This window comes from Oncorhynchus clarkii, chromosome 7 (assembly GCF_045791955.1).
Source record: "Oncorhynchus clarkii lewisi isolate Uvic-CL-2024 chromosome 7, UVic_Ocla_1.0, whole genome shotgun sequence".
NCBI classification, from domain to species: domain Eukaryota; kingdom Metazoa; phylum Chordata; class Actinopteri; order Salmoniformes; family Salmonidae; genus Oncorhynchus; species Oncorhynchus clarkii.
In genome coordinates this window covers 86,286,244-86,310,949 of record NC_092153.1, presented here as the reverse complement: position 1 = coordinate 86,310,949, position 24,706 = coordinate 86,286,244, and the positions used below count along the sequence as shown (strand labels likewise).

General features: G+C 43.4%; 1 protein-coding gene across 1 annotated transcript in view; it reads right to left on the bottom strand.

Moving 5' to 3' along the window:
* The window catches only part of LOC139414497 (Cas scaffold protein family member 4), a 77,420-nt gene that overhangs the window by 3,813 nt on the left and 48,901 nt on the right, over positions 1–24,706 (bottom strand). The window contains exons 3-7 of the mRNA XM_071162408.1: positions 18,034–18,183; positions 16,250–16,336; positions 15,890–16,009; positions 14,306–15,321; positions 13,061–13,505 (exon numbers count right to left, since the gene is read on the bottom strand). Coding sequence (XP_071018509.1) covers positions 13,061–13,505; positions 14,306–15,321; positions 15,890–16,009; positions 16,250–16,336; positions 18,034–18,183 — 1,818 coding nt within the window. The remainder of the gene's footprint in view (positions 1–13,060; positions 13,506–14,305; positions 15,322–15,889; positions 16,010–16,249; positions 16,337–18,033; positions 18,184–24,706) is intronic.

Here is a 24,706-nt window from a genome sequence, read left to right as displayed (position 1 = left end):
GATAACCAATAACTAACCTGTAGCTGGGTATATAGTGGTGCAGATAACCAATGACTAACCTGTAGCTGGGTATATAGTGGTGCAGATAACCAATAACTAACCTGTAGCTGGGTATATAGTGGTGCAGATAACCAATAACTAACCTGTAGCTGGGTATATAGTGGTGCAGATAACCAATAACTAACCTGTAGCTGGGTATATAATGGTGCAGATAACCAATAACTAACCTGTAGCTGGGTATATAGTGGTGCAGATAACCAATAACTAACCTGTAGCTGGGTATATAATGGTGCAGATAACCAATGACTAACCTGTAGCTGGGTATATAATGGTCCAGATAACCAATAACTAACCTGTAGCTGGGTATATAGTGGTGCAGATAACCAATGACTAACCTGTAGCTGGGTATATAATGGTCCAGATAACCAATAACTAACCTGTAGCTGGGTATATAGTGGTGCAGATAACCAATAACTAACCTGTAGCTGGGTATATAGTGGTGCAGATAACCAATGACTAACCTGTAGCTGGGTATATAATGGTCCAGATAACCAATAACTAACCTGTAGCTGGGTATATAGTGGTGCAGATAACCAATAACTAACCTGTAGCTGGGTATATAGTGGTGCAGATAACCAATAACTAACCTGTAGCTGGGTATATAGTGGTGCAGATAACCAATGACTAACCTGTAGCTGGGTATATAGTGGTGCAGATAACCAATAACTAACCTGTAGCTGGGTATATAGTGGTGCAGATAACCAATAACTAACCTGTAGCTGGGTATATAATGGTGCAGATAACCAATAACTAACCTGTAGCTGGGTATATAGTGGTGCAGATAACCAATGACTAACCTGTAGCTGGGTATATAGTGGTGCAGATAACCAATGACTAACCTGTAGCTGGGTATATAGTGGTGCAGATAACCAATAACTAACCTGTAGCTGGGTATATAGTGGTGCAGATAACCAATAACTAACCTGTAGCTGGGTATATAGTGGTGCAGATAACCAATAACTAACCTGTAGCTGGGTATATAGTGGTCCAGATAACCAATAACTAACCTGTAGCTGGGTATATAGTGGTGCAGATAACCAATAACTAACCTGTAGCTGGGTATATAATGGTCCAGATAACCAATAACTAACCTGTAGCTGGGTATATAGTGGTGCAGATAACCAATGACTAACCTGTAGCTGGGTATATAATGGTCCAGATAACCAATAACTAACCTGTAGCTGGGTATATAATGGTGCAGATAACCAATAACTAACCTGTAGCTGGGTATATAGTGGTGCAGATAACCAATGACTAACCTGTAGCTGGGTATATAATGGTGCAGATAACCAATGACTAACCTGTAGCTGGGTATATAATGGTGCAGATAACCAATGACTAACCTGTAGCTGGGTATATAATGGTGCAGATAACCAATGACTAACCTGTAGCTGGGTATATAGTGGTGCAGATAACCAATGACTAACCTGTAGCTGGGTATATAGTGGTGCAGATAACCAATGACTAACCTGTAGCTGGGTATATAGTGGTGCAGATAACCAATAACTAACCTGTAGCTGGGTATATAGTGGTGCAGATAACCAATAACTAACCTGTAGCTGGGTATATAGTGGTCCAGATAACCAATAACTAACCTGTAGCTGGGTATATAATGGTCCAGATAACCAATGACTAACCTGTAGCTGGGTATATAGTGGTGCAGATAACCAATAACTAACCTGTAGCTGGGTATATAGTGGTGCAGATAACCAATGACTAACCTGTAGCTGGGTATATAGTGGTGCAGATAACCAATGACTAACCTGTAGCTGGGTATATAGTGGTGCAGATAACCAATAACTAACCTGTAGCTGGGTATATAATGGTGCAGATAACCAATAACTAACCTGTAGCTGGGTATATAATGGTGCAGATAACCAATAACTAACCTGTAGCTGGGTATATAATGGTCCAATAACTAACCTGTAGCTGGGTATATAGTGGTGCAGATAACCAATAACTAACCTGTAGCTGGGTATATAGTGGTGCAGATAACCAATAACTAACCTGTAGCTGGGTATATAATGGTGCAGATAACCAATGACTAACCTGTAGCTGGGTATATAATGGTGCAGATAACCAATAACTAACCTGTAGCTGGGTATATAGTGGTCCAATAACTAACCTGTAGCTGGGTATATAGTGGTGCAGATAACCAATGACTAACCTGTAGCTGGGTATATAGTGGTGCAGATAACCAATGACTAACCTGTAGCTGGGTATATAATGATGCAGATAACCAATAACTAACCTGTAGCTGGGTATATAGTGGTCCAATAACTAACCTGTAGCTGGGTATATAGTGGTGCAGATAACCAATGACTAACCTGTAGCTGGGTATATAGTGGTGCAGATAACCAATAACTAACCTGTAGCTGGGTATATAATGGTGCAGATAACCAATGACTAACCTGTAGCTGGGTATATAGTGGTGCAGATAACCAATAACTAACCTGTAGCTGGGTATATAGTGGTGCAGATAACCAATAACTAACCTGTAGCTGGGTATATAGTGGTGCAGATAACCAATGACTAACCTGTAGCTGGGTATATAGTGGTGCAGATAACCAATGACTAACCTGTAGCTGGGTATATAATGGTGCAGATAACCAATGACTAACCTGTAGCTGGGTATATAGTGGTGCAGATAACCAATAACTAACCTGTAGCTGGGTATATAGTGGTGCAGATAACCAATAACTAACCTGTAGCTGGGTATATAGTGGTGCAGATAACCAATAACTAACCTGTAGCTGGGTATATAGTGGTGCAGATAACCAATGACTAACCTGTAGCTGGGTATATAATGGTGCAGATAACCAATGACTAACCTGTAGCTGGGTATATAGTGGTGCAGATAACCAATAACTAACCTGTAGCTGGGTATATAATGGTGCAGATAACCAATGACTAACCTGTAGCTGGGTATATAGTGGTGCAGATAACCAATGACTAACCTGTAGCTGGGTATATAATGGTGCAGATAACCAATGACTAACCTGTAGCTGGGTATATAGTGGTGCAGATAACCAATAACTAACCTGTAGCTGGGTATATAGTGGTGCAGATAACCAATAACTAACCTGTAGCTGGGTATATAGTGGTGCAGATAACCAATAACTAACCTGTAGCTGGGTATATAGTGGTGCAGATAACCAATGACTAACCTGTAGCTGGGTATATAATGGTGCAGATAACCAATGACTAACCTGTAGCTGGGTATATAGTGGTGCAGATAACCAATAACTAACCTGTAGCTGGGTATATAGTGGTGCAGATAACCAATAACTAACCTGTAGCTGGGTATATAGTGGTGCAGATAACCAATAACTAACCTGTAGCTGGGTATATAGTGGTGCAGATAACCAATAACTAACCTGTAGCTGGGTATATAGTGGTGCAGATAACCAATAACTAACCTGTAGCTGGGTATATAATGGTGCAGATAACCAATGACTAACCTGTAGCTGGGTATATAGTGGTGCAGATAACCAATGACTAACCTGTAGCTGGGTATATAGTGGTGCAGATAACCAATGACTAACCTGTAGCTGGGTATATAGTGGTGCAGATAACCAATAACTAACCTGTAGCTGGGTATATAGTGGTGCAGATAACCAATAACTAACCTGTAGCTGGGTATATAGTGGTGCAGATAACCAATGACTAACCTGTAGCTGGGTATATAGTGGTGCAGATAACCAATGACTAACCTGTAGCTGGGTATATAGTGGTGCAGATAACCAATGACTAACCTGTAGCTGGGTATATAGTGGTGCAGATAACCAATAACTAACCTGTAGCTGGGTATATAGTGGTGCAGATAACCAATGACTAACCTGTAGCTGGGTATATAGTGGTGCAGATAACCAATAACTAACCTGTAGCTGGGTATATAGTGGTGCAGATAACCAATGACTAACCTGTAGCTGGGTATATAGTGGTGCAGATAACCAATGACTAACCTGTAGCTGGGTATATAGTGGTCCAATGACTAACCTGTAGCTGGGTATATAGTGGTGCAGATAACCAATGACTAACCTGTAGCTGGGTATATAGTGGTGCAGATAACCAATGACTAACCTGTAGCTGGGTATATAGTGGTCCAATGACTAACCTGTAGCTGGGTATATAGTGGTGCAGATAACCAATGACTAACCTGTAGCTGGGTATATAGTGGTGCAGATAACCAATGACTAACCTGTAGCTGGGTATATAGTGGTGCAGATAACCAATAACTAACCTGTAGCTGGGTATATAGTGGTGCAGATAACCAATAACTAACCTGTAGCTGGGTATATAGTGGTGCAGATAACCAATAACTAACCTGTAGCTGGGTATATAGTGGTGCAGATAACCAATAACTAACCTGTAGCTGGGTATATAGTGGTGCAGATAACCAATAACTAACCTGTAGCTGGGTATATAATGGTGCAGATAACCAATGACTAACCTGTAGCTGGGTATATAGTGGTGCAGATAACCAATGACTAACCTGTAGCTGGGTATATAGTGGTGCAGATAACCAATGACTAACCTGTAGCTGGGTATATAGTGGTGCAGATAACCAATAACTAACCTGTAGCTGGGTATATAGTGGTGCAGATAACCAATAACTAACCTGTAGCTGGGTATATAGTGGTGCAGATAACCAATGACTAACCTGTAGCTGGGTATATAGTGGTGCAGATAACCAATGACTAACCTGTAGCTGGGTATATAGTGGTGCAGATAACCAATGACTAACCTGTAGCTGGGTATATAGTGGTGCAGATAACCAATAACTAACCTGTAGCTGGGTATATAGTGGTGCAGATAACCAATGACTAACCTGTAGCTGGGTATATAGTGGTGCAGATAACCAATGACTAACCTGTAGCTGGGTATATAGTGGTGCAGATAACCAATAACTAACCTGTAGCTGGGTATATAGTGGTGCAGATAACCAATAACTAACCTGTAGCTGGGTATATAATGGTCCAATGACTAACCTGTAGCTGGGTATATAGTGGTGCAGATAACCAATAACTAACCTGTAGCTGGGTATATAATGGTCCAATAACTAACCTGTAGCTGGGTATATAGTGGTGCAGATAACCAATAACTAACCTGTAGCTGGGTATATAATGGTCCAATGACTAACCTGTAGCTGGGTATATAGTGGTGCAGATAACCAATAACTAACCTGTAGCTGGGTATATAGTGGTGCAGATAACCAATAACTAACCTGTAGCTGGGTATATAATGGTGCAGATAACCAATAACTAACCTGTAGCTGGGTATATAATGGTGCAGATAACCAATAACTAACCTGTAGCTGGGTATATAATGGTGCAGATAACCAATAACTAACCTGTAGCTGGGTATATAATGGTGCAGATAACCAATAACTAACCTGTAGCTGGGTATATAATGGTGCAGATAACCAATAACTAACCTGTAGCTGGGTATATAGTGGTGCAGATAACCAATGACTAACCTGTAGCTGGGTATATAGTGGTGCAGATAACCAATAACTAACCTGTAGCTGGGTATATAGTGGTGCAGATAACCAATAACTAACCTGTAGCTGGGTATATAGTGGTGCAGATAACCAATAACTAACCTGTAGCTGGGTATATAATGGTGCAGATAACCAATGACTAACCTGTAGCTGGGTATATAGTGGTGCAGATAACCAATGACTAACCTGTAGCTGGGTATATAGTGGTGCAGATAACCAATAACTAACCTGTAGCTGGGTATATAGTGGTGCAGATAACCAATAACTAACCTGTAGCTGGGTATATAGTGGTGCAGATAACCAATAACTAACCTGTAGCTGGGTATATAGTGGTGCAGATAACCAATAACTAACCTGTAGCTGGGTATATAGTGGTGCAGATAACCAATAACTAACCTGTAGCTGGGTATATAATGGTGCAGATAACCAATGACTAACCTGTAGCTGGGTATATAGTGGTGCAGATAACCAATGACTAACCTGTAGCTGGGTATATAGTGGTGCAGATAACCAATGACTAACCTGTAGCTGGGTATATAGTGGTGCAGATAACCAATAACTAACCTGTAGCTGGGTATATAGTGGTGCAGATAACCAATAACTAACCTGTAGCTGGGTATATAGTGGTGCAGATAACCAATGACTAACCTGTAGCTGGGTATATAGTGGTGCAGATAACCAATGACTAACCTGTAGCTGGGTATATAGTGGTGCAGATAACCAATGACTAACCTGTAGCTGGGTATATAGTGGTGCAGATAACCAATAACTAACCTGTAGCTGGGTATATAGTGGTGCAGATAACCAATGACTAACCTGTAGCTGGGTATATAGTGGTGCAGATAACCAATAACTAACCTGTAGCTGGGTATATAGTGGTGCAGATAACCAATGACTAACCTGTAGCTGGGTATATAGTGGTGCAGATAACCAATGACTAACCTGTAGCTGGGTATATAGTGGTCCAATGACTAACCTGTAGCTGGGTATATAGTGGTGCAGATAACCAATGACTAACCTGTAGCTGGGTATATAGTGGTGCAGATAACCAATGACTAACCTGTAGCTGGGTATATAGTGGTCCAATGACTAACCTGTAGCTGGGTATATAGTGGTGCAGATAACCAATGACTAACCTGTAGCTGGGTATATAGTGGTGCAGATAACCAATGACTAACCTGTAGCTGGGTATATAGTGGTGCAGATAACCAATGACTAACATGTAGCTGGGTATATAATGGTCCAATGACTAACCTGTAGCTGGGTATATAGTGGTGCAGATAACCAATAACTAACCTGTAGCTGGGTATATAGTGGTGCAGATAACCAATAACTAACCTGTAGCTGGGTATATAGTGGTGCAGATAACCAATAACTAACCTGTAGCTGGGTATATAGTGGTGCAGATAACCAATGACTAACCTGTAGCTGGGTATATAATGGTCCAATGACTAACCTGTAGCTGGGTATATAGTGGTGCAGATAACCAATAACTAACCTGTAGCTGGGTATATAATGGTCCAATAACTAACCTGTAGCTGGGTATATAGTGGTGCAGATAACCAATAACTAACCTGTAGCTGGGTATATAATGGTCCAATGACTAACCTGTAGCTGGGTATATAGTGGTGCAGATAACCAATAACTAACCTGTAGCTGGGTATATAGTGGTGCAGATAACCAATAACTAACCTGTAGCTGGGTATATAATGGTCCAATGAAAAACCTGTAGCTGGGTATATAGTGGTGCAGATAACCAATAACTAACCTGTAGCTGGGTATATAATGGTCCAATAACTAACCTGTAGCTGGGTATATAGTGGTGCAGATAACCAATAACTAACCTGTAGCTGGGTATATAATGGTCCAATGACTAACCTGTAGCTGGGTATATAGTGGTGCAGATAACCAATAACTAACCTGTAGCTGGGTATATAGTGGTGCAGATAACCAATAACTAACCTGTAGCTGGGTATATAATGGTGCAGATAACCAATAACTAACCTGTAGCTGGGTATATAATGGTGCAGATAACCAATAACTAACCTGTAGCTGGGTATATAATGGTGCAGATAACCAATAACTAACCTGTAGCTGGGTATATAATGGTGCAGATAACCAATAACTAACCTGTAGCTGGGTATATAATGGTGCAGATAACCAATAACTAACCTGTAGCTGGGTATATAATGGTGCAGATAACCAATAACTAACCTGTAGCTGGGTATATAGTGGTGCAGATAACCAATGACTAACCTGTAGCTGGGTATATAGTGGTGCAGATAACCAATAACTAACCTGTAGCTGGGTATATAGTGGTGCAGATAACCAATAACTAACCTGTAGCTGGGTATATAGTGGTGCAGATAACCAATAACTAACCTGTAGCTGGGTATATAATGGTCCAGATAACCAATGACTAACCTGTAGCTGGGTATATAGTGGTGCAGATAACCAATAACTAACCTGTAGCTGGGTATATAGTGGTGCAGATAACCAATGACTAACCTGTAGCTGGGTATATAGTGGTGCAGATAACCAATAACTAACCTGTAGCTGGGTATATAATGGTGCAGATAACCAATAACTAACCTGTAGCTGGGTATATAATGGTGCAGATAACCAATAACTAACCTGTAGCTGGGTATATAGTGGTGCAGATAACCAATAACTAACCTGTAGCTGGGTATATAATGGTCCAGATAACCAATGACTAACCTGTAGCTGGGTATATAGTGGTGCAGATAACCAATAACTAACCTGTAGCTGGGTATATAATGGTGCAGATAACCAATAACTAACCTGTAGCTGGGTATATAATGGTCCAGATAACCAATGACTAACCTGTAGCTGGGTATATAATGGTCCAGATAACCAATGACTAATCTGTAGCTGGGTATATAATGGTGCAGATAACCAATGACTAACCTGTAGCTGGGTATATAATGGTGCAGATAACCAATAACTAACCTGTAGCTGGGTATATAGTGGTGCAGATAACCAATAACTAACCTGTAGCTGGGTATATAATGGTCCAGATAACCAATGACTAACCTGTAGCTGGGTATATAGTGGTGCAGATAACCAATAACTAACCTGTAGCTGGGTATATAGTGGTGCAGATAACCAATGACTAACCTGTAGCTGGGTATATAATGGTGCAGATAACCAATAACTAACCTGTAGCTGGGTATATAGTGGTGCAGATAACCAATAACTAACCTGTAGCTGGGTATATAGTGGTGCAGATAACCAATAACTAACCTGTAGCTGGGTATATAATGGTGCAGATAACCAATAACTAACCTGTAGCTGGGTATATAATGGTGCAGATAACCAATAACTAACCTGTAGCTGGGTATATAGTGGTGCAGATAACCAATAACTAACCTGTAGCTGGGTATATAATGGTGCAGATAACCAATAACTAACCTGTAGCTGGGTATATAGTGGTGCAGATAACCAATAACTAACCTGTAGCTGGGTATATAGTGGTGCAGATAACCAATAACTAACCTGTAGCTGGGTATATAATGGTGCAGATAACCAATAACTAACCTGTAGCTGGGTATATAATGGTGCAGATAACCAATAACTAACCTGTAGCTGGGTATATAGTGGTGCAGATAACCAATAACTAACCTGTAGCTGGGTATATAATGGTGCAGATAACCAATAACTAACCTGTAGCTGGGTATATAGTGGTGCAGATAACCAATAACTAACCTGTAGCTGGGTATATAGTGGTGCAGATAACCAATAACTAACCTGTAGCTGGGTATATAATGGTGCAGATAACCAATAACTAACCTGTAGCTGGGTATATAGTGGTGCAGATAACCAATGACTAACCTGTAGCTGGGTATATAATGGTGCAGATAACCAATGACTAACCTGTAGCTGGGTATATAGTGGTGCAGATAACCAATAACTAACCTGTAGCTGGGTATATAGTGGTGCAGATAACCAATAACTAACCTGTAGCTGGGTATATAATGGTGCAGATAACCAATAACTAACCTGTAGCTGGGTATATAATGGTGCAGATAACCAATAACTAACCTGTAGCTGGGTATATAATGGTGCAGATAACCAATAACTAACCTGTAGCTGGGTATATAATGGTGCAGATAACCAATAACTAACCTGTAGCTGGGTATATAGTGGTGCAGATAACCAATAACTAACCTGTAGCTGGGTATATAATGGTCCAATGACTAACCTGTAGCTGGGTATATAATGGTGCAGATAACCAATGACTAACCTGTAGCTGGGTATATAATGGTGCAGATAACCAATGACTAACCTGTAGCTGGGTATATAATGGTGCAGATAACCAATAACTAACCTGTAGCTGGGTATATAATGGTGCAGATAACCAATAACTAACCTGTAGCTGGGTATATAGTGGTGCAGATAACCAATAACTAACCTGTAGCTGGGTATATAATGGTCCAATGACTAACCTGTAGCTGGGTATATAATGGTCCAATGACTAACCTGTAGCTGGGTATATAATGGTCCAATAACTAACCTGTAGCTGGGTATATAGTGGTGCAGATAACCAATGACTAACCTGTAGCTGGGTATATAGTGGTGCAGATAACCAATGACTAACCTGTAGCTGGGTATATAATGGTGCAGATAACCAATGACTAACCTGTAGCTGGGTATATAATGGTCCAATGACTAACCTGTAGCTGGGTATATAATGGTCCAATGACTAACCTGTAGCTGGGTATATAATGGTCCAATAACTAACCTGTAGCTGGGTATATAGTGGTGCAGATAACCAATGACTAACCTGTAGCTGGGTATATAGTGGTGCAGATAACCAATGACTAACCTGTAGCTGGGTATATAATGGTGCAGATAACCAATGACTAACCTGTAGCTGGGTATATAATGGTGCAGATAACCAATGACTAACCTGTAGCTGGGTATATAGTGGTGCAGATAACCAATAACTAACCTGTAGCTGGGTATATAGTGGTGCAGATAACCAATAACTAACCTGTAGCTGGGTATATAGTGGTGCAGATAACCAATAACTAACCTGTAGCTGGGTATATAATGGTGCAGATAACCAATAACTAACCTGTAGCTGGGTATATAATGGTCCAGATAACCAATGACTAACCTGTAGCTGGGTATATAGTGGTGCAGATAACCAATAACTAACCTGTAGCTGGGTATATAGTGGTGCAGATAACCAATAACTAACCTGTAGCTGGGTATATAATGGTGCAGATAACCAATAACTAACCTGTAGCTGGGTATATAATGGTCCAATAACTAACCTGTAGCTGGGTATATAATGGTGCAGATAACCAATAACTAACCTGTAGCTGGGTATATAGTGGTGCAGATAACCAATAACTAACCTGTAGCTGGGTATATAGTGGTGCAGATAACCAATAACTAACCTGTAGCTGGGTATATAATGGTGCAGATAACCAATAACTAACCTGTAGCTGGGTATATAATGGTCCAATAACTAACCTGTAGCTGGGTATATAATGGTGCAGATAACCAATGACTAACCTGTAGCTGGGTATATAGTGGTGCAGATAACCAATAACTAACCTGTAGCTGGGTATATAGTGGTGCAGATAACCAATAACTAACCTGTAGCTGGGTATATAATGGTCCAGATAACCAATGACTAACCTGTAGCTGGGTATATAGTGGTGCAGATAACCAATAACTAACCTGTAGCTGGGTATATAGTGGTGCAGATAACCAATAACTAACCTGTAGCTGGGTATATAGTGGTGCAGATAACCAATAACTAACCTGTAGCTGGGTATATAATGGTCCAGATAACCAATGACTAACCTGTAGCTGGGTATATAATGGTGCAGATAACCAATGACTAACCTGTAGCTGGGTATATAATGGTGCAGATAACCAATGACTAACCTGTAGCTGGGTATATAATGGTTCAATGACTAACCTGTAGCTGGGTATATAATGGTCCAATAACTAACCTGTAGCTGGGTATATAATGGTCCAATGACTAACCTGTAGCTGGGTATATAATGGTCCAATAGCTAACCTGTAGCTGGGTATATAATGGTCCAATGACTAACCTGTAGCTGGGTATATAATGGTCCAATGACTAACCTGTAGCTGGGTATATAATGGTGCAGATAACCAATGACTAACCTGTAGCTGGGTATATAATGGTTCAATGACTAACCTGTAGCTGGGTATATAATGGTCCAATAACTAACCTGTAGCTGGGTATATAATGGTCCAATGACTAACCTGTAGCTGGGTATATAATGGTCCAATAGCTAACCTGTAGCTGGGTATATAATGGTCCAATGACTAACCTGTAGCTGGGTATATAATGGTCCAATGACTAACCTGTAGCTGGGTATATAATGGTCCAATAACTAACCTGTAGCTGGGTATATAATGGTGCAGATAACCAATGACTAACCTGTAGCTGGGTATATAATGGTCCAATGACTAACCTGTAGCTGGGTATATAATGCTGCAGATAACCAATGACTAACCTGTAGCTGGGTATATAATGGTGCAGATAACCAATGACTAACCTGTAGCTGGGTATATAATGGTCCAATGACTAACCTGTAGCTGGGTATATAATGGTCCAATAACTAACCTGTAGCTGGGTATATAATGGTCCAATGACTAACCTGTAGCTGGGTATATAATGATGCAGATAACCAATGACTAACCTGTAGCTGGGTATGTAATGGTCCAATGACTAACCTGTAGCTGAGTATATAATGGTCCAATGACTAACCTGTAGCTGGGTATATAATGGTCCAGATAACCAATGACTAACCTGTAGCTGGGTATATAATGGTCCAATGACTAACCTGTAGCTGGGTATATAATGGTGCAGATAACCAATGACTAACCTGTAGCTGGGTATATAATGGTGCAGATAACCAATGACTAACCTGTAGCTGGGTATATAATGGTCCAATGACTAACCTGTAGCTGGGTATATAATGGTCCAATAACTAACCTGTAGCTGGGTATATAATGGTCCAATGACTAACCTGTAGCTGGGTATATAATGGTCCAATAACTAACCTGTAGCTGGGTATATAATGGTGCAGATAACCAATGACTAACCTGTAGCTGGGTAATTAATGGTCCAATGACTAACCTGTAGCTGGGTATATAATAGTCCAATGACTAACCTGTAGCTGGGTATATAATGGTGCAGATAACCAATGACTAACCTGTAGCTGGGTATATAATGGTCCAATGACTAACCTGTTGCTGGGTATATAATGGTCCAATGACTAACCTGTAGCTGGGTATATAATGGTGCAGATAACCAATGACTAACCTGTAGCTGGGTATATAATGGTGCAGATAACCAATGACTAACCTGTAGCTGGGTATATAATGGTCCAATGACTAACCTGTAGCTGGGTATATAATGGTCCAGATAACCAATGACTAACCTGTATCTGGGTGCAGATATGGTGCAGATAACCAATGACTAACCTTTAGCTGGACATTGTCATGATGATCTGTTTCTGAGTCTTCTCCCTGCTCTGTTCTCTTCTTCATAAACTGACTGGTAGAGGTACTGGTATTATTGGTGGTACTGGTACTGGGCCGGAACAGCAGCTTGGCGTTGGCATTGACGATGGATACCATTCTCTTGACATCTTCAGGGATGGTCCTGGTTACCCTGACGAGGCTGTCTAGCTGGTCTGGGGAGTGGTTCTGGACGGGATCCTGGGCCAGCAAAGGGAGGGGCCAGCCGGCGACGCCCAGGGAGCTGACGGCCTGCTGCAAGATGAGGCCGGAGTCCTCCAACACTGAGAGCTGGCGCTGGAGACGCGCCTGCAGGTTGGAGTCGGTCAGGCGCCGGGCGTTACCTTTCACATCCAGGGCAAAGGTCAGGAAGGAGGTCACCGACCCCGCCACACCCTCTGCTGCAGACCTGGTGGTGGTAGTTGGGAAGAATTAGTGGTAACGCTTGTTTTGGATATGATATAGGCGGTGTCAGAGAAAAGCCCATACAATTGTCAGAGACTCTAGTCACCCAAGTCATAGACTGTTTTCTCTGCTACCGCACGGCAAGTGGTATCGAAGCTCCAAGTTTAGGTCCAAAAAGCTCCTTAACAGCTTCTACCTCCAAGCCATAAGACTGCTGAACAATTAGTCAAATGGCCACGAGACTATTTACATTGACCCCCCCCCCCCCCCCCCCCACCCCATTTGTTTTTTACACTGCTGCACTCGCTGTTTTATTATCTATGCCTAGTCACTTCACCCCCATCTACCTGTACAAATGACCTCAACTAACCTGTACCCCCGCACACTGACTCGGTACCGGTGCCCCCTGTATATAGCCTCGTTATTGTTACTTTTTATTATTTTTAAATGTTTTACTTTAGTTTATTTGGTAAATGTAATCTTAACTCTTTCTTGAACTGCACTGTTGGTTAAGGGCTTGTATGTAAGCATTTCGCTGTAAGGTCTACGCTTGTTGTATTCGGCCCATGTGACTAATAAAGTTTGGTTTAATTTGATAGTGGTAGTCCCAAATAGATGGCTTGTGGATGTTCAACTAACTGTTCACTTTCATACAGCACGTTTCAGACCGTTCAGTAGAGGAACCTGGATTACCACAGTGAACACAAAGTGTACAGAAAGTGGTTCCTTAATTAATTAAGGCACTGTTATGTTCACTGGTCAGAATATTACAAATAATCATTACTGATCTCAATCTCCACAAACCTGATCTCCGTGAGGTGCTTTTCCAGGTGATCCCTGCTCCTCCAGCTAGAGGAGACGAACTCCATGAGTCGCGGCACCTCCCTGCACACCTCCTGCTGTAGGATGAGCAGCCTGCGACACGCCTCCTCCTGGCTCAGACACACCTCCCGCTGCGGCTCCGGGGAGGAAGAGGAGCACAGCGCCAGGGAGTCGCAGGAGGATGAGGTGGAGGACGTGGAGGCTGTGCTGATCCTCTGTTTGTCTGATGTCGACGTTGTCGTTCTACCGCTCTCTTCATCCTCTTCCTGTAACAGAGTGTCTCCCCTACCAGGCCTGGCTCCCAGAGCCCCAGCCAATAGCCCCAGACGACCCCTCTGCAGCCTGCCCTGGGGGTTGGGGTGGTCGTAGGTAGGACCAGAGTCCCCCCGACACTCCAACGGGACATGGTGTCCTCTGTGGGGGACGAAGACTGAGAGCTGCTCCCAAGGGGGGACAGCGTACACACAGTGCTCCTTGTCCATCTGCATCTGGCCTGGGGGTCTGTCGTAGAGAGGAGGCCTGGGGAGGACCCTGGGGGGGTTGGGGGGGTCCTTGGACCCCTGGGGAGGGGATCTAGGTTTGGGGATGTCATAGAAGGACTGAGCAGAGCAGTTACGGTCTGTCAGAGTGTCGTGGAGCTGCCTGTCAGAGATCAGGGCCTTGGAGGGCAGGGTGGTGTAGTACCCAGGCTGGCCACCAAATGGCAGGTGTGTGTAATATTCAGGTTGGCCACCAGATGGCTGAATGGTGTAGTACCCAGGCTCACCACCAGGTTTCTCAGGAGAGCTGGGTACATCATAGATCCAGTCTGACTTGCGGGGGTTGGGAAGGGTGCTGTAACTGCTAGGCTGTCTCTGGGGGCTGGGTGAGGTATTGTAGCCTCCGGACACTAGCCTCTGCTGGATGACTGAGGCCGGAGGGATGGAGGGGGGGACGGAGGAGGGGATAGGGATGTCATAGCTGGGGTCTGGGACCACCGTGGGAGGAACAGCATACACCTGGTGAGGGGGGGGGGACAGTAAGTGAAAGGTGAGTATAGATCACGATGTTACAGTGTGTAACCCTGTACAGTAACTAGAACACTAAAGAGGAAAAGCCCGAGATTACATCATAACCAGGAAGTACACGTGTCATTCAGGTCCATTTATTGGGAGTTGATTTGTCTCCCAGTGCAGATGTTCATGGGTTGCATGTTTCTTGAAGGTTCTCTTGATGAAGGTTCTCTTGACGAAGGTTCTCTTGATGCCCGAATGAACATTGCATTGCCAATAGGTGCTAATGAATATTTAATCAAAAGTGCATTACAGTGGCTTGAAAACACAATGACATTTCAAATGAACACAAATGATTGATAAGAAAACCTTTTGTGATGATTGAGATGTCGCTAGATTGACTTTAGATGCAGTAAGATTGTAGCCTCGTAATTACCAGTCTGATTACTGTAGCAAAACAGAATGGAAGCTTACGAGATCAGTCTGATAATTACGAGGCTAGTGAGACTGAGGGGAAAGCCTCGTTTTTTTTTTAGCTAACTAACATTAGCATTGCTAGCTATTTTTAACATACATAGTCCAGGCTGGGACTGGGACTGCAGCGTCTCCTACTGCTCCGGGTGTCAAACTGTCTCTCCAGATCAGAGCTTTCCATCAACGACGCCTTCTGGGTCAAATGCGGTGTTGTGGATGCCTGTCAATCATTCACACAGTGGTCTGTTAGAAACCACATCCCAATGTCTTCATACAGATAATGTACATCATCTGTTGGTAAACACTTGTAACAAGCCACCAAGCATGGAAACAGATACATACAGTCAAGCAGAGGCAAGAAAAAGGAGAGGAGAGGAGAGGAGAGGAGAGGAGAGGAGAGGAGAGGAGAGGAGAGGAGAGGAGAGGAGAGGAGAGGAGAGGAGAGGAGGAAAAGACTCACAGGGAATAGAGAGGCTCGTCTGACAAGGCTGGGGACATCATAGACCTCTCCCTTGGAACAGCCAGAGAACACACTGCTGACAGGTGCCTGCAAACAACAACATTATACCATTCAGATAATACTATTGGCCGGTTTCCAAGACGCATATCACAATTCATATCACAACTCATATCACAACACAACCCATATACTCATATAACAACTCATATACTCATATAACAACTCATATACTCATATAACAACTCATATACTCATATAACAACTCATATTACAACTCATATACTCATATAACAACTCATATAACAACTCATATACTCATATAACAACTCATATACTCATATAACAACTCATATAACAACTCATATAACAACTCATATACTCATATAACAACTCATATAACAACTCATATACTCATATAACAACTCATATAACAACTCATATACTCATATCACAACTCATATAACAACTCATATACTCATATAACAACTCATATAACAACTCATATAACAACTCAAATAACAACTCATATAACAACTCATATAACAACTCATATACTCATATAACAACTCATATAACAACTCATATAACAACTTACATAACAACTCATATAACAACTCATATACTCATATAACAACTCGTAAACTCATAACAGCTCATAACAACTCATATACTCATATCACAACTCATATAACAACTCATATACTCATATAACAACTCATATAACAACTCATATAACAACTCATATACTCATATCACAACTCATATAACAACTCATATACTCATATAACAACTCATATACTCATATAACAACTCATATAACAACTCATATAACAACTCATATACTCATATCACAACTCATATAACAACTCATATACTCATATAACAACTCATATACTCATATAACAACTCATATAACAACTCATATAACAACTCATATACTCATATCACAACTCATATAACAACTCATATAACAACTCATATAACAACTCATATAACAACTCATATACTCATATCACAACTCATATAACAACTCATATAACAACTCATATAACAACTCATATCCTATGTAAAGCTCTGAAAGTAGTGCTTTATATTGGGAATAGGTTCCAATTTTACATGCAGCCTGTGTCTTTATGTGCTTGATGTTTTCTCCTGTTTTCTCCCAATACCCAGAGAGAGGGGCGGCAGGTAGCCTAGTGGTTAGAGGGGCGGCAGGTAGCCTAGTGGTTAGAGTGTAGGGGCGGCAGGTAGCCTAGTGGTTAGAGTGTAGGGGGGCAGGTAGCCTAGTGGTTAGAGTGTAGGGGGGCAGGTAGCTTAGTGCGGTTAGAGTGTAGGGGGGCAGGTAGCCTAGTGGTTAGAGTGTAGGGGCGGCAGGTAGCCTAGTGGTTAGAGTGTAGGGGCGGCAGGTAACCTAGAGGTTAGAGTGTAGGGGCGGCAGGGTAGCCTAGTGGTCTAACCCTCTCCCCTAACCCAGACCCTAACCCCTGACTCTCTCCCCTAACCCAGACCCTAACCTCTGACTCTCTCCCCTAACCCAGGCACCAAACTCTAACCCTCTCCCCTAACCCAGACCCCAACCCCAACCCTTTCCCCTAACCCAGACTCCACCCCTTTCCCCTAACCCAGACCCCAACCCTCTCCCCTAACCCAGACCCCAACCCTTTCCCCTAACCCAGACCCCAACCCTGTCCCCTAACCCAGGCCCCAACCCCTTCCCCTAACCCAGACCCCAACTTCTAACCCTACACCAGTAGGCTGGCTGATCTGGCTAGGTGGTAACAGACCTTGTAGGCACGGTCCATGCATTCGTAGGCGGGGCTGGAGGACTGGGTGTGTCGGGATATGCTGGGGATCTGGTAGAGGTTCCCCGGCCTATCAGAGTCACTGTCATGACTGCTGCCTGGGTCAACACTACCAGCACCAGGAACCTCGCCCTGTGGTGGAGAGAAGAGAAGTAAGGAGGGAGAGGAGATGAGACGAGAGGAGGGGAGATGAAGAGTAGATGAGAGGAGGGGAGATGAAGAGGAGATGAGAGGAGGGGAGATGAAGAGTAGATGAGAGGAGGGGAGATGAAGAGGAGATAAGAGGAGGGGAGATGAAGAGGAGACGAGAGGAGGGGAGATGAAGAGGAGATGAGAGAAGAGGGGATATGAAGAGGAGAGGCGGGGAGATGAGATGAGAGGAGGGGAGATGAAGAGTAGATGAGACGAGAGGAGGGAAGATGAAGAGGAGATGAGACGAGAGGAGGGGAGGGGAGATGAAGAGGAGACGAGAGGAGGGGAGATGAAGAGTAGATGAGACGAGAGGAGGGGAGGGGAGATGAAGAGGAGATGAGACAAGAGGAGAGGAAGAGGAGATGAGAACTTAAATAGTTACAAGGGAAATGTATCTTATACTTCCAAAACACACACACACAGACACACACTAGGGTTGAATGGCGGGAACCCGGTTACCGAGATTTACCGCCCAAAACCACTCTCTTATCCTGGGATAAATAACTGTGAGAAACTGGTAAATTACTTATATGAACAGTGTGGCGTGAAATGTAACTGTTAAATTATATGCGGCCTCTGCATGATGAATCATCAACGTTCAGGGTGAGTACAGACAGCCCATCTCAGGGTGGGGACAGACCATCTCAGGGTGAGTACAGACAGCCCATCTCAGGGTGAGTACAGACAGCCCATCTCAGGGTGGGGACAGACAGCCCATCTCAGGGTATGGACAGACAGCCCATCTCAGGGTCAGTACAGACAGCCCATCTCAGGGTGGGGACAGACAGCCCATCTCAGAGTCAGTACAGACAGCCCACCTCAGGGTGAGTACAGAACGCCCATCTCAGGGTGAGTACAGACAGCCCATCTCAGGGTGGGGACAGACAGCCCATCTCAGGGTGAGTACAGACAGCCCATCTCAGGGTGGGGACAGACAGCCCATCTCAGGGTGGGGACAGACAGCCCATCTCAGGGTGAGTACAGACAGCCCATCTCAGGGTGAGTACAGACAGTCCATCTCAGGGTGGGGACAGACAGCCCATCTCAGGGTGAGTACAGACAGCCCATCTCAGGGTGAGTACAGACAGCCCATCTCAGGGTGGGGACAGACAGCCCATCTCAGGGTGGGGACAGACAGCCCATCTCAGAGTCAGTACAGACAGCCCACCTCAGGGTGAGTACAGACAGCCCATCTCAGGGTGAGTACAGACAGCCCATCTCAGGGTGAGTACAGACAGCCCATCTCAGGGTGGGGACAGACAGCCCATCTCAGGGTGGGGACAGACAGCCCATTTCAGGGTGAGTACAGACAGCCCATCTCAGGGTGAGTACAGACAGCCCATCTCAGGTTGGGGACAGACAGCCCATCTCAGGGTGAGTACAGACAGCCCATCTCAAGGTGAGTACAGACAGCCCATCTCAGGGTGGGGACAGACAGCCCATCTCAGGGTGGGGACAGACAGCCCATTTCAGGGTGAGTACAGACAGCCCATCTCAGGGTGAGTACAGACAGCCCATCTCAGGGTGAGTACAGACAGCCCATCTTACGATGAGTACAGACAGCCCATCTCAGGGTGGGGACAGACAGCCCATCTCAGGGTGGGGACAGACAGCCCATCTCAGGGTGAGTACAGACAGCCCATCTCAGGGTGAGTACAGACAGCCCATCTCAGGGTGAGTACAGACAGCCCATCTCAGGGTGGGGACAGACAGCCCATCTCAGGGTGGGGACAGACAGCCCATCTCAGAGTCAGTACAGACAGCCCACCTCAGGGTGAGTACAGACAGCCCATCTCAGGGTGAGTACAGACAGCCCATCTCAGGGTGAGTACAGACAGCCCATCTCAGGGTGGGGACAGACAGCCCATCTCAGGGTGGGGACAGACAGCCCATTTCAGGGTGAGTACAGACAGCCCATCTCAGGGTGAGTACAGACAGCCCATCTCAGGTTGGGGACAGACAGCCCATCTCAGGGTGAGTACAGACAGCCCATCTCAAGGTGAGTACAGACAGCCCATCTCAGGGTGGGGACAGACAGCCCATCTCAGGGTGGGGACAGACAGCCCATCTCAGGGTGAGTACAGACAGCCCATCTCAGGGTGAGTACAGACAGTCCATCTCAGGGTGGGGACAGACAGCCCATCTCAGGGTGAGTACAGACAGCCCATCTCAGGGTGAGTACAGACAGCCCATCTCAGGGTGGGGACAGACAGCCCATCTCAGGGTGGGGACAGACAGCCCATCTCAGAGTCAGTACAGACAGCCCACCTCAGGGTGAGTACAGACAGCCCATCTCAGGGTGAGTACAGACAGCCCATCTCAGGGTGAGTACAGACAGCCCATCTCAGGGTGGGGACAGACAGCCCATCTCAGGGTGGGGACAGACAGCCCATCTCAGGGTGAGTACAGACAGCCCATCTCAGGGTGAGTACAGACAGCCCATCTCAGTATAGAACGCAGTTCACATCATCCCCATCATCCCTATCATCCCCATCATCCCTATCATCCCATCATGGTAACTTTTTAAATGTTTTATTTAAAACAGCCGATCACTCAAATATTGCTTTAAATCACTGCATCGGCAGTCTTTCTCTCTCTCCATCAACTCCATCCAAAATAGATAATCCTGTTCTAGATTGATATTTACTGTAGCCCTAAATATAGATGTCCTAGACTACTTCGTATAGGTAATACATTCAATCCAGTATAATCAATCACATGTATTCATATAGCCCTTCTTACATCAGCTGATGTCTCAAAGTGCTGTACAGAAACCCAGCCTAAAACCCCAAACAGCAAGCAATGCAGGTGTAGAAGCACGGTGGCTAGGAAAAACTCCCTAGGAAGGACAAAACCTAGGAAGAAACCTAGAGAGGAACCAGGCTATGAGGGGTGGCCAGTCCTCTTCTGGCTGTGCCGGGTGGAGATTATAACAGAACATGGCCAAGACGTTCAAGCATTCATAGATGACCAGCAGGGTCAAATAATAGTCACAGCGGTTGTAGAGGGTGCAACAGGTCAGCACCTCAGGAGTAAATTAAAGTATGTTGGCTTTTCATAGCCGATTTCGAGACAGCAGGTGCAGTAGAGAGAGAGAGGAGAGAGAGAGAGAGAGAGAGATAGAGAGAGAGAGAGAGAGAGAGAGAGAGAGAGAGAGAGTCTGAAACAGCAGGTCAGAGACAGCAGGTGCAGTAGAGAGAGAGAGAGAGAGAGTGTGAAACAGCAGGTCAGAGACAGCAGGTGCAGTAGAGAGAGAGAGACAGAGAGAGAGAGAGAGAGAGAGAGAGAGAGAGAGAGGGAGAGAGAGAGAGAGAGAGAGAGAGAGAGAGTATGAAACAGCAGGTCAGAGACAGCAGGTGCAGTAAAGAGAGAAAGAGAGAGAGAGAGAGAGTGTGAAACAGCAGGTCAGAGACAGCAGGTGCAGTAGAGAGAGAGAGAGAGAGAGATGCAGAGCAGAGCAGAGCAGAAGCACAGAGCATGCAGAGCAGAATTAGGCCGATACCCACTAATTATCAAAATCCAGAAAAGAGCCGTTAAATTCTACAACCACCTAAAAGGAAGTGATTCACAAACCTTCCATAACAAAGCCATCACCTACAGAGAGATGAACCTGGAGAAGAGTCCCCTAGCAAGCTGGTCCATGGGCTCTGTTCACAAACACAAACACACCCTACAGAGCCCCAGGACAGCAGCACAATTAGACCCAACCAAATCATGAGAAAACAAAAAGATAATTACTTGACACATTGGAAAGAATTAACAAAAAAACAGAGCAAACTAGAAAGCTATTTGGCCCTACACAGAGAGTACACAGTGGCAGAATACCTGACCACTGTGACTGACCCAAAATTAAGGAAAGCTTTGACTATGTACAGACTCAGTGAGCATAGCCTTGCTATTGAGAAAGGCCGCCGTAGGCAGACATGGCTCTCAAGAGAAGACAGGCTATGTGCTCACTGCCCACAAAATGAGGTGGAAACTGAGCTGCACTTCCTAACCTCCTGCCCAATGTATGACCATATTAGAGAGACATATTTCCCTCAGATTACACAGATCCACAAAGAATTCGAAAACAAATCCAAATTTGAAAAACTCCCATATCTACTGGGTGAAATTCCACAGTGTGCCATCACAGCAGCAAGATTTGTGACCTGTTGCCACGAGAAAAGGGCAACCAGTGAAGAACACACACCATTGTAAATACAACCCATATTTATGCTTATTTATTTTATCCTGTGTCCTTTAACCATTTGTACATTGTTAAAACACTGTATATATATATAATTTGACATTTGTAATGTCTTTACTGTTTTGAAACCTCTGTATGTGTAATGTTTACTGTTAATTTTTGTTGTTTTTCACTTTATATATTCACTTTGTATGTTGTCTACCTCACTTGCTTTGGCAATGTTAACACATGTTTCCCATGCCAATAAAGCCCTTGAATTGAATTGAATTGAATTGAGAGAGAGAGAGAGAGAGAGAGAGAGAGAGAGAGAGAGAGAGAGAGAGAGAGAGAGAGAGTATGAAACAGCAGGTCAGAGACAGCAGGTGCAGTAGAGAGAGAGAGCAGCAGGTATCCTTGAATCTAGCTAATTAATGATGGGTTATGGATAATAAGCTTCTAACTTATAACCCCTGTCTCTTGCCCAATACCCAAGCACCTGTGCCCCGCTGGCCTCTCCCATGCAGGAAAAGCTGGACTACAATCGCTGGCTGAACATACTTTTAGCATTTGTTATACCAATAGACTTTTCAAATAGGGACGCAAGCTCTTGTTTGCTGAATGTGAAACACAGCAGCCAATAGAACTCAGGGGTAGTTTGAAAGAAGAGCGATGGTGGTAGACTAGAGCAGTTATTAATTCAGACCCATAACCATTCAGATGGTGGTAGACTATAGCAGTTATTAATTCAGACCCATAACCATTCAGACCCATAACCATTCAGATGGTGGTAGACTATAGCAGTTATTAATTCAGACCCATAACCATTCAGACCCATAACCATTCAGATGGTGGTAGACTATAGCAGTTATTAATTCAGACCCATAACCATTCAGATGGTGGTAGACTATAGCAGTTATTAATTCAGACCCATAACCATTCAGATGGTGGTAGACTATAGCAGTTATTAATTCAGACCCATAACCATTCAGACCCATAACCATTCAGATGGTGGTAGACTATAGCAGTTATTAATTCAGACCCATAACCATTCAGACCCATAACCATTCAGATGGTGGTAGACTATAGCAGTTATTAATTCAGACCCATAACCATTCAGATGGTGGTAGACTAGAGCAGTTATTAATTCAGACCCATAACCATTCAGATGGTGGTAGACTATAGCAGTTATTAATTCAGACCCATAACCATTCAGACCCATAACCATTCAGATGGTGGTAGACTATAGCAGTTATTTATTCAGACCCATAACCATTCAGACCCATAACCATTCAGATGGTGGTAGACTATAGCAGTTATTAATTCAGACCCATAACCATTCAGATGGTGGTAGACTAGAGCAGTTATTAATTCAGACCCATAACCATTCAGATGGTGGTAGACTATAGCAGTTATTAATTCAGACCCATAACCATTCAGATGGTGGTAGACTATAGCAGTTATTAATTCAGACCCATAACCATTCAGATGGTGGTAGACTATAGCAGTTATTAATTCAGACCCATAACCATTCAGATGGTGGTAGACTATAGCAGTTATTAATTCAGACCCATAACCATTCAGATGGTGGTAGACTATAGCAGTTATTAATTCAGACCCATAACCATTCAGATGGTGGTAGACTATAGCAGTTATTAATTCAGACCCAAAACCATTCAGACCCATAACCATTCAGATGGTGGTAGACTATAGCAGTTATTAATTCAGACCCATAACCATTCAGACCCATAACCATTCAGATGGTGGTAGACTATAGCAGTTATTAATTCAGACCCAAAACCATTCAGACCCATAACCATTCAGATGGTGGTAGACTATAGCAGTTATTAATTCAGACCCATAACCATTCAGAACCATAGCCATTCAGACCCATAACCATTCAGATGTAACTCCAGTCTAAACAATACAGTATAATATAATACAGTATAATACAATACAGTATAATACATACAGTAGAAAACAATACAGTATAATATAATACAGTATAATATAATACAGTATAATACAATACAGTATAATACATACAGTAGAAAACAATACAGTATAATATAATACAGTATAATATAATACAGTATAATACAATACAGTATAATACAATATAGTAAGTAATAAAGTTCACACTAAAAAAGATTAGCCTAATGGAGCTAGTTTAATTTATTTACCCAAGAGACCATATAATCTCAGGTAAAAAATAAACTTTTTCTCACTGTCAACTGCGTTTACTTTCATCAAACTCCCCCAAAAAATACTTGTGTGAACATAAGATTCAACAACTGA